This window comes from Aphanomyces astaci (assembly GCF_000520075.1).
Source record: "Aphanomyces astaci strain APO3 unplaced genomic scaffold supercont1.44, whole genome shotgun sequence".
In the NCBI taxonomy this organism is placed as follows: domain Eukaryota; phylum Oomycota; class Saprolegniomycetes; order Saprolegniales; family Verrucalvaceae; genus Aphanomyces; species Aphanomyces astaci.
In genome coordinates this window covers 214,809-226,257 of record NW_009798307.1, presented here as the reverse complement: position 1 = coordinate 226,257, position 11,449 = coordinate 214,809, and the positions used below count along the sequence as shown (strand labels likewise).

At 46.1% G+C, this 11,449-nt stretch overlaps 2 protein-coding genes and 1 non-coding gene across 3 annotated transcripts; all 3 read right to left on the bottom strand.

Moving 5' to 3' along the window:
* H257_12956 (hypothetical protein) lies at positions 1 to 1,758 on the bottom strand (the record flags this gene model as incomplete). The annotated part of the gene is made up of 2 exons (XM_009840359.1): positions 1 to 341; positions 1,734 to 1,758. The coding sequence occupies 2 exons, from the start codon at positions 1,756 to 1,758 to the stop codon at positions 1 to 3; spliced, it is 366 nt and encodes a 121-aa protein (XP_009838661.1).
* On the bottom strand, positions 724 to 795 carry H257_12957. The gene has a single exon. It is a non-coding gene; the product is annotated as a tRNA-Sec (tRNA).
* A 3,297-nt stretch (positions 1,759 to 5,055) lies between the features above and the next one.
* H257_12955 (hypothetical protein) lies at positions 5,056 to 6,774 on the bottom strand (the record flags this gene model as incomplete). Its single annotated transcript, XM_009840358.1, has 1 exon — positions 5,056 to 6,774. The coding sequence occupies one exon, from the start codon at positions 6,772 to 6,774 to the stop codon at positions 5,056 to 5,058; it is 1,719 nt and encodes a 572-aa protein (XP_009838660.1).
* Positions 6,775 to 11,449: the final 4,675 nt, after the last annotated feature.

The window sequence follows — 11,449 nt, the reverse complement described above, 5'->3', positions numbered from 1 at the left end:
TTAGGAAAAACCAGAGATAGTTATCAATGTTTCCTTGGCCACAACACCGAGGGCGATGGGGATGTTTTTCCCGTTGCCGTCGCGGCGCACCAGATTGATTAACACCCTGTTGTAATCCTTGTGTTTGAAGTGTGCGCCATCGGACCCAACGAGCTTCAAGTTGGAGTGGTGGGCATCAGCGTACACTTTTCCGCACACAAAGGCCCGATAAAACCGACCATGGGTGTCCAGCTCGAAATCCACACGCGACCCAGGATTGGCTTGTTCAAACGCCAACAATATGGAAGGTAAAGTTGGATTTGAACTTGCGACATCGGCCACATCGGTCTGGACGACTGCATCTTTCACAAGGTAGACAGCCGACCTTTTTAACTCCAAATTCACACCATCCAGATCTTGGACGGTAGCAACAAGATTGCGTGACGACTTCGGCGTGTATGTTCACAGAGCGATGTCCATCACGCATGATATGTTGCTTGTGGACGACGAGGGAGTAATTGAAGCGGAATTACTATATACCTACCTTGGTCAGGCTTTGTTACACAAACGAATTGTACTCACGCTCACAGTCACTTCTCCAACAGCGTCTTTCAAGGTCAGGTCAGCGTCTGACCATAGTACACTGCTCCATCAAAGAATTCCACTACGAAGTATAGAGATTTTCGGATTGTATATGATTTTGTATGTAGATGTGTGTTAAAATGTAAAAAGGTACAAAAGGTACAACCAGGAGGGGTTTTGAACCCGAGTCTCAAGCTTTGAAATCTGACACTCTAACCACTGCGCTAAAGCGCCAGTAGACAAAACATATCTTGAACCATCCAACCAATTATTATAAAATACGTGTTTGTTCAAAACTGTGAAATTGCTGCTGCTGTGTGGTTGGCTACAATTATTCTCGAATTTCGAAGTTCTTAAGCCAATCATATTACGATTTCATTCCAAATTCGAAGTGCCAAGTGTCTCTTAAATACTGTTGTAGTACGGATAGAGTAACTTGGCAGCAATGAGGCGATGGCTGTGATTGCACTTGCTGGACGACGACGAATATGCCAACGACAAGGCTCTTAGCAACCTCCGCTTGTTCAGAGCACGAATGTCCTTAAAGGAAAGACACCACCTTTCCTTGCCACCCGACACCTTTCACAACCTGATCCACGAGTTTTCGAAGCACTTCACCTGGAAGTCCGGGATTTCCAAGTCAGGACGCCCTCCCAAACTGCCAGTATATGGTTCTCATGCTGGCTGTTTGTTATCAATGCACACACGAATAAAGTTGACGAGTGAAGCATTGGTCGTGCAGGTTGCGCTCGGCCACAATGATTCCACGGACCTCACCATCTGTCAGAACGGGGTCAGGTCCATTGCCCGCGTGAGGCTGAACCGTGGCGTTGACACGCCGCTACAGCATCATACGATCAAAGCCAAAGAGCACGGCAGCTGCTCTGGTGGAACATCTGGTTGGAGTTGACAGCGCGTATGGCTTCGTTGATTCGACTGCGGTCATGGAGTTCATCTCCGTCCGTGGCTACGGTGCCGGGTGAGCGGCAAGGGGATGATGGGTAGACGCGACAGCGATGTTTGGCAAATGAGGTGTCATTTGCACTAGAATGATTTCGCAGGCAAATTGCACAACATTCGCCCGTAGCATTCATAGAGTTTTATTATATGCCAGAGGTATTGTATGATGTTGATTGGCTAAATATAAGCCAATAAGATTAGTGACACGGAACCAAGTGTCACGGAACTCAGGGCCATACGTTCATGTATTTTTGAATTGCTCTTCAATTGCTCATGCGCCTACGGCATCGACGAACTTGCCATTGATGTTCAGATACTGACTAGGCGAGCTATGACAAACTTTGTCCCAGATGTATGTCTCAACGAATCACACTCTATCCGTGTTGGGACCGGGAGTGGCAACATGACCGTGTACGTCTGTTAAGTACAAGTCCATAAGATTGGCGAGTTGTGGCACGCCGCAAACAGCCCCCTAACCACGTTGGGACCTATTACTCCGTAACCGAGCTACAGTCAGTCCACACACACTCGTGCACCTCCATGGGAAAACCATCCGAGCGTCAACTAGCCATGTTGCCCGTACTTGTTAGGTTGGTACGGACCAACAATTGAATTTCCAGACGCGATCTTGTTGCTACCGTCCAAGATCTGGATGGTGTGAATTTGGAGTTAAAAAGGTCGGCTGTCTACCTTGTGAAAGATGCAGTCGTCCAGACCGATGTGGCCGATGTCGCAAGTTCAAATCCAACTTTACCTTCCATATTGTTGGCGTTTGAACAAGCCAATCCTGGGTCGCGTGTGGATTTCGAGCTGGACACCCATGGTCGGTTTTATCGGGCCTTTGTGTGCGGAAAAGTGTACGCTGATGCCCACCACTCCAACTTGAAGCTCGTTGGGTCCGATGGCGCACACTTCAAACACAAGGATTACAACAGGGTGTTAATCAATCTGGTGCGCCGCGACGGCAACGGGAAAAACATCCCCATCGCCCTCGGTGTTGTGGCCAAGGAAACATTGATAACTATCTCTGGTTTTTCCTAAACTGCATCCAAGCTGGGGTCAACAACAAAACGCTTCAGAACAAATGCAGGCAGTCCTTACCAGCCCAGGCGGTGCTAATCTCAATGGACGAGTGTGCAAGGGACGTTGCCAACAGAAGTAAACTGGCGCAAAAGTGGGCGGCGGAGGGACGCGTTGCCACACCCTATGCGTCTGGCAAAGTTGAAATCGAGAAGTCGTTGAAACCATCGTACAAGGTTATCCAATCAAGTGACGACGTGTTTTACGTATACCATCCATCACGGAGTCTAAAAAACGCAAAGTGCTTCTGAGTGAACTGTCGTGCACTTTTGTAGAACGAGACTAAACCGGGCTGCCCTGCCGCCACTTAATTTGGGTGTTGATGGAGACTGACAACATGGCTCAACTCCTTGAGGCGTACGACCGTGCATACAATGTGGCAGAGTACTGTGCTGCATACCTGGGCAAGTCCGTACATCTGCCTGTTCACGAGGATATTGTATCCGACGCAAAAGTCAAGGCACCTCCACTCTATCGACAAGTTGGCCGACCAATGAAACGCCGCATTGCAAGTCGAGGGGAGACACCATCTAGCAAAACGTATAAGTGCCGCAAGTGTAACGCAACAGACCACAACAGCGCAACATGCACCAAACACATTACAAGCGAGGAGCACACAGTACCGGCCATCCCCTCGGGCTCATCGTACACTGGCTTCCAACGAGGAGTAGTGTTCAACCCGGTCAATGTTGTAGATATTATGCACGCAGACAACGCAGATGAACAAGTAGACAAGTTGGATACAATAGTAGAACTGTAATGAAGGCGAAGAAATCCAATAATCAAGCAGCACAACAACAATACATTTAACGCGCATCGAACTGGATTCAACACATTCAGGCATAAATGGCATTCGCGAAGGATCAACAGATACCGGTACGGTACCGCTTGCTCTGTGCACCTACCTTGCGTCGTGTTTTCGCGTGCATGGTGGGATTGACGTTGCTGGGAATTGAACCCAGACCTCCTGCAAGCAGGCGCACTTCCATTGTGTCACAACATCGACTTCTTGAGTGTCGTCGCTCTGGCCTTCATGTTGCACAGCACAGTCTTACACAATCCACCAGATTCGCCAGCTAGAAAGTGGTTACGACACCATACATCACATACATACCAACACAACACGAGCAAACACATTCCAATTCTTACCATGGTGATATGATTCGTGGCGGGTCGGCGGTGCGCTGACTGCACAGCGAAGACAGAACTCGAGCACACCGTTAGGTTAACGTTATGGAAGGATGATCGCGCTCACCGATGTTCCAGCTTGTGCTTGGTCCATGCCTGCGTTCTGGCGGCGGCACGGTCTGGCATCGGCTGTCGAAATTGTGGAATGGCAATGGAAAAGACATCATAGGTTTTTTAACCAAGTAGCTCAAGTATTTTTAGCCAATGAAAACTACTTGGACGATTTGGAATATAATTATTTCCACAAAGTACAACTAGGACGATCATGATAAATTTTGGCCTTGGTTGGACGGACGATCCTGGGAAATACCCTAACTGTAAAACAACAGGGAACTGTTTTAATGAGGTAATTATTTGGCGTCTGCATCTATGGAAGTGTAGCACCGTAGTACTACCATTAACGTAAAAAACAGTAGATTGCCCGATATTAGAGAATGGCTCGAATCACTTCGCATGACGAAAAATACTTAATTACCACATATTATTGGTACATATAAACTCTACTCGTAGTAAAATACGCTTCATATTGACAATATAATTTCAAGTCCCACTGTTTCGATGAATGGTGTATTCAAGGCTAAACTTGGGCCATCTACTGATCTTTTCAAAATTCACAGTTTTGACTTTGACCAGCTATAACGTGGTGATGCACACATCAAATCATTCAAAGCTTGCATGTATGATGTAGCGCGTTTAATCTTCTATAACACCATACTTGAAGGTTCGTCTAAGTCGTCATATTTGTAGAGATAGCGTAAAGAAGCTAAGGGGTTGATTTCAGGCCTCCAGTGATCGATTAAAACGTTAGTAATACTGTATTAATACATGCAGAAGACTGATGATGGTAGGAAAGCTACACCGTCGACGTAAATAGTGCGGTGAAGGGATTGGGGCTCACTCCTCGCCACGGCACCGCCTGCACATAATTATACACCTCCGCTACGCTGCAATTTTGTGGGCGGATGCTCTGTCGTCGCTCGCTCGCTACTATTAGGCTAGGTCAATTCCATTGTGTTCTGATGATACACATGTATCTCTATCCGGTTTTTTGATTCCTTGATCCTTGTTTGCACGTCGACCCTTTGGTTCACATGGAGAGCAGCCGGTGGCCTCGGTTGATGACCACCTGTGACATGGCAGAACTTGGATGAAGTCACCCACCACAACATGAATAACGTTATTGGAACCGCCAGGATAACACGAGATATGCTATGTTCATTACTATGAATAGTATACGTTACTTCAACATGCAAGACACCTTTTTTTCTACTTGAGGGGACACTTCCCCGTCTTGGGGTCCAACACTCCGTTGCCCCCTGCGACGCGGTAGCACTTGGTGGAGGGGAAGATGGACATAATGTTGCTGGACACGGCGAACGTCAGGCACGTGACAAACGTGACCACGAGGATCAATCCAGCCACTTTACTCTTGCCACCGCGCGCCTTCAACGCCTGGACTTCTGCCTTTTGAGGAGGCAGCAAAACCAACCAAAACAACGACGCCACGTTGCACCCGTACGAAATTAAGTACACGTACGTAACGTCCCACCGCACCTCGAGCGTGTCGGACTTGACGTCGTTCTGACGTACTTTGAAGTACGAGTTGATGTACTTGTAAATCATGCTGGCAAACGGCTGAGCGAGGTTGCTCACAGTGGACAAGAGGCCGTAAGTGGCGCCTTCGTTGCCCTTGTCGGCGATTTCCACGGCGACGTACGTGGACACGATGAATCGGATGCTGCCGGGGATCTCCTCAGCCAAAGCCACGCCCGTGAAGAACCACTGGTTGCGCACGACATCCCAGATGGTGATGAATGTGACAAAGCCGTCGATGACGATGATCCCGATGGTGCCGGCGCCGATGCTCCACCGCCAGTTCCAGTTAAGTCCCCATTTGCCCACAACCACCAAGATGCTAGAAGACAGGAACCTGCCAATGACGCTCGAGAGCGAATCGTTGAGAGGTTCGACCCCCGCCCAGTACGTCGCGACGGGGTACCCCGCAGTGGTGCTGATGCCGCTGAACACGTTGCTCACGAATCGGAACAAACAGATTTGCCACATCACGCGACTCTGGAGAGATTCCCAAAACGTTCCCCACCATTGGGCGAAGGAAGAAGGCTCAGTCTTCTTCTCCACGAGGAGGAAAACCGTCGAGAGCACCACCAATACACACGGCACCAAGGAAATGCCATACGGAGCATTCGGCGACAACGTAAACGAAAACGATCCGGCGTAGTTGGGGCCGTTCAGCCCGAACGCAGTCACCAAGTACGCGAGGATTCCTGTGAGCGTGCGCACGGTGTAGATGGCGGTCTGGGTGCGGCCGCGGATGGCCACGGGTTCTCGCTGGGCATACTCGACCACCATCGCGTCCGACGCACTCGCAGACAAGAGATACCCAAACGCCGTAAACATAGACAGAAGAATGTACAGCGTGCCGTTGTCGGGGGCGGATAAGTTGAAGTACTGAAGCTCGGACTTGGGCACCTTTTCCAACGGCGTAGCGCAATACTTGGTCTTTTCGCGGTTGCAAAACGGCTCGCCGAACGGCGAAAACGTCAACACAATCAGACAGATCATCGCGATGGTCCACCCGATCAAAATCCACGACTTGCGACGGTAGCCATAGATGGGGATGCAATCCGACAACATGCCAAAGAAGACCTTGAACGACCACCCGACAAACATCAACGCCCTGTACGACGACGTTTGGTACCCCTCCAAGTTGAGGTAGATGTTGAAGATGGGATAACGGAGCGCCGGGATCATGCTGTTGATGACTCCGATGGCGCCGTACTGCATGAACAGGGCAAACGCTTCGTGGGAAAACAAGTCCAGCGCCCCCCCTTCGGTCAACGCCCCCTCTTCCAGGTCCTTGGGAGATTTCGCTTCGGCGTACCCGTCAACGTCTTTGGTCGAGACCGAGTGGACGTACGACACGCGTTCCTCCAAGTCCGCTGCCTTGTTGTCGTGGCTTGCCATGGCAGATGCGAAATTGAAAATGAATTGATTGCTGCGACTCCACCAATTCCGCTGCACTTCGGGGTAGTACATACTGTACAGCGTATTGGTAAACTGGGTGAGCTGTTCCGACATCGGAAAAGTTGAGCTCACCTGAAGTACTTACTATAGGTATGATCAAGCGCTGCCTATAATCATGTCCATAGCCAACCAGAACAGTCAATTACATCCCGTCTTCCAGGTTCTTGGGAGATTTCGCTTTGACGTACCCGTTAACGTCTTTGATATTCACGTGAAATGTTCTGTCGCGAAAGCCAGGAGTTGCAAGAGGTCGCAGTGGAACCGAGCAAGGACGTCCATTCTGTGTTGCTGTTGATATGAAGGAAGAGTAGAAATGATGCAATTCTAACACGGATACAAAGCTAATACGTACCAATACACCACGGCTCGCATGACCCTTGGTTGCACACCGGGGGGTCGCGTCAAGTCGGCCAGTTGACCGCCGTCTCAGGGATATGTACAATTCCCTCATTAAAACAGTTCCACTGTTGTTTTGACCCGAAATACTATTTCAATGAGATTTATAAGGAACATTGTACACTCAGACCAACCTCACCTCTTACTAGGTTAAGTGCATCTTAGTAACAGAATCCCTCAAATGGGTCCGTTTCAGGGATTCGAATCATCGACCGTGATTGGCCCGATACTGTTGACTTGGTTCAACGCCTTTTTGTTGGCTCTTCGAATGGAACGAGGAGGGTGGACGCGTGGAGGATCAAGTATGTAAGTTCCGGAGTTTTAATCAATTCTATAAAGCTTCAGAGGTTATTTTAACCGTAAGGGTAAGTACTCGTTTCTGAAATCTCCCTTCTAGCGTTGTACAGAGTGAGAGAGGGCTACAGATAACGACGGAAATACTGTACTGTAGTTGCCAGCGCGGTACTACACAGAATCTCGGAATATTAATATTCAAACGCCATCACTTGAAATGTAGATAATTTCACACATTCTAGCCAATGGGTGACTGTTTTGACCACGACAGCACGCATGATGTAATGTCAACTTTGTATCAACAAATAATAGAAAATGGCAAGTACTCTGTATCACGACCAGCCGCATATTCATAATATCGAACAGAAACAATTAATTTTAAGTGATGTATACTAGTACTCGTCCCCAGTTACCAAATTCTCAACGATTGACTGTTATACGTAAGCTTACTGAAACAATCGAGACAATCGCATCAATAGAATCTGCGCGAGAAGTCGGCAAAGGGTCAATAAGTGCATACCGTACTTACAAAATTATATTGAAGATGTTATGCATACAGTGCCGGTACCAAAATTATTGCAAAGCTCTTCAGATCATTGAGGCTTCTAATTGGCTAAACAAGGTGTCAGATCGCGGCGATAAGTGTACCATATCAGATAGGCATGCAATACCTATCCAATTTTAAATATCTACCCATGGGTACTTGAAGTTAAAATAACTGGCACCCAAAACAATGGTTATTTGATCTTGTAGTTTGTAAGAGAAGTCATGCCGAACATATTTTAACCTCCTTTAGTCGAAATATGTAGCATGCAAATCAATTCAAGTATTAATATGATGCACGTCATCTAAAAACTTCCAACTGGCCAAATCAAAGAGAGGAGGTTTTATTATTTAACGTACAATTGATGTAGTTAAACCCAAAACCAAATACGTTAAATACCGATTTCATGCGTTTTATCACGGCTAAAGGTCCCATCAGCCTCCGGATATTACATACGGATAAGAGCCACATACAAAAATCAGGATACATCTCAGCTGCCACCCCTATGGCCAAATATACATGCGCCCATGTAAAATACCACTAGGTTAAATATCTATTTCTGGACCAATTCATCACCAAATTTGAATCAAGAGACGTAGAATTTCTTCACCACATTGAGATCTAACAATTCTACGCCTCAATTTGCTGAAATATTGAGTCATGAATACGAAATAGAAGTCAGAAAAGTTTGTGAAAAGTTGGTAGTTTATAGAGGACGTGCATCATACTGTCCGTTTGGGCAAAAGGAATGAATTGCTCGAAACTTCCATAACTTTTAGACCAATATGAATTTGAGTAATTCAAAGATATATTCAAATAGAGGAGTTAAACCTACAGTGTGTGAGGGGGTTCATTTTGCTTGAAATTGCTCCTGTTTGAAATAAACTTGAATTGAATTTTCGGCGCGAAGTCAAGTTTATTAAATTGAAATTGTATTTATTTCCGGTTTGTATACAACCAAACTGTAATTTAATAAAATTCTGACACAATGAATAGTAATACTGACTCAGATTCAAAATAATATGTTCGGGTAGTGTCGTGCAACTGTGTCAGTCACGATTAAAATTGTTCAGATCCGTGCCGAAATCTGCGTGCCAGCGCAAGCAAACTCCACACGCTGCGCATGAGCTGGAGCTCTGACACCCAGGCTGCAACGCATATAATTCAAGATGAAACGATTGCAAAAGAAATCATCAAAATCGGTGGAGTAGAAAAGTTGAATTCATTCATCTTGCCCAAACGGACAGTACTGGGTTGTTATTGAGAAGGACAGTAATACCTTTCTAGAACATCGGATGCAGGAACCGGTACTGTACTGTACTACTATATCGAGTACGTAGTACACGGTGCACAGCGAATACAAGGATATAACAAAAGCCGTCAGTTCTACCAGGAGAAGATCAACATGCGTGCAACATGAGAGCCTAGATTCTTAAGATGTCAACGATAACGTTATCATCACGGCTTGTGAAATGCATGTTAATTCCATGTGCAGTACTAGTATGTACTAGTACCTGTACTTTAGTGCGAATAATTTCAATGGGTGTGTGTTTTACTGTATTTCGGCCGACGAAAGTGATTTGATATTTTTTTGACTCTGTTGCCGTTGTCGTCGTTGTTTCAGTTTTGATGTTTCCAATTGGTTGAAAATTGGCCAATCCGACGTCATTTCTGTGACACTTCGATGCAGGTTACAATCAAAATACAGAGTAGTACTCGATTTGCAAAATAATATTGATCATACAAATTGCTAGATATTTGAAGAGTACCACTTCGCAATTATTTCCGTCGTTATCTGTATAACTAGTAGTTGTTGGATCAGCCGGGGGTGGGGACATGGGTAGAACACGCACGCAAAGGTAGAGCTCAGTTCGAGGTAAAACCCGGAATGAAACCCAAGGCTACATCATTCCAAACCCCTCACATCCTTGCCCAACAACACACATAACCACACAAAACATAAGCTATGAAGACCTGGCGTAAGTCTTGGTCTTCATATCGCATGACACTGCCTCAATGTTCCTATAACCATACATTCCATCTATGGTTTGATTGTGCAAGTGGCAGAGCCACTTGACTTTGAGCTACATATGGAGACATTTCGCATGCGTGATAAATTCTGACACTTGCCAGGGGAACAAGTTTTGTATCCTGATATCTCATGTCTAACACTCCCACTCAGTGTTCTGCGAGTACCATAAACTCAAGTCGTGTACCGGTATGCCCATTCTTTCCGTTAGTAACTCAAATTGCCCCACCGGTAATGCCTTTGTCAGTAGGTCTGCTAGCATTTCTTTTGTATTTGCGGTACTTAATTTTGATACGCTTTTTGTCCACTAAATCCCTTGTGTAAAAATACCTCGTTTCAATGTGCTTTGTAGCTTTGTGATTGCCAGGATTCTGGACAACACTAATAGCTGATTTTCTACTGTCGCACCAGACCTGTACTGGTGCCTTTAAGTTAAACCCCATCTCGGCTAAAAGATGCCAAAGCCATTCACTTTCCTTGGATCCCTCATTAAGAACAATTAAATCTGATTATGCAGTAATCAGCGCAACACAATTCTGCTTGCAACTGCACCACGAAATGCATGTTCCAGCTAATAATACCAAATATCCAGTGATACTCGTTCGATCTTTTTCTCGATTCGCGAAGCTCGCGTCAGAATAGACCTCATACTCTAGTCCATGTTGACTACCGTCGAGTAGAAGTCCGTACGTTAACGTTCCTTTCAAGTATCGAAGTACTCTAAGGGCTGCTTCCCAATGAGACTTATTGTAGCACGATAGAAATCTGCTAAGTTCTCGTACAGCATTTGCAATATCAGGTCGCGTACCACGAACTAGATACTGTAACGAGCCTACAATTCCTCTAAAATCGTACGGTTGCGCTGCAATCTGTTCAGCATTCAACTTCCTTTCGGGTTGAAGGTCCACTCCTACTACAGTGCTTTGCGGTGCCACTATATACGTTGACTTGCATTTTGTATGGATAGGTGTTTTGCTTGCAGGAAAATTTTAATAAAAATCGTAGCTTCAAATTTGTGTTGTCTTGTGTGATCAGTGTCTGATTGGCTAAATTTCTTTACGATTTGACCAGTGATTTCACTTGCTTCGAACTTGCAAAACCAATATTCAACATTAAGTATTGAAGGTTTTTGACTGGTTTGATGCACAGGGATTCAAGCCAAGGCCTTGGAGGGGGGGGAATAGCTCAGTGTCAAATAGGATTATATTAGGTTTTATCCCAATACTAATATTGCCCAATGGGCTCATCCAATTCCTAATGCCTATGCAAAAGCATGTGCGTAGGGTGGCACTGGTTTTGAGAGGTTTTCAATAAATAGGTGGGGGTACCAATAAATACCGTGGGTGGGTGAG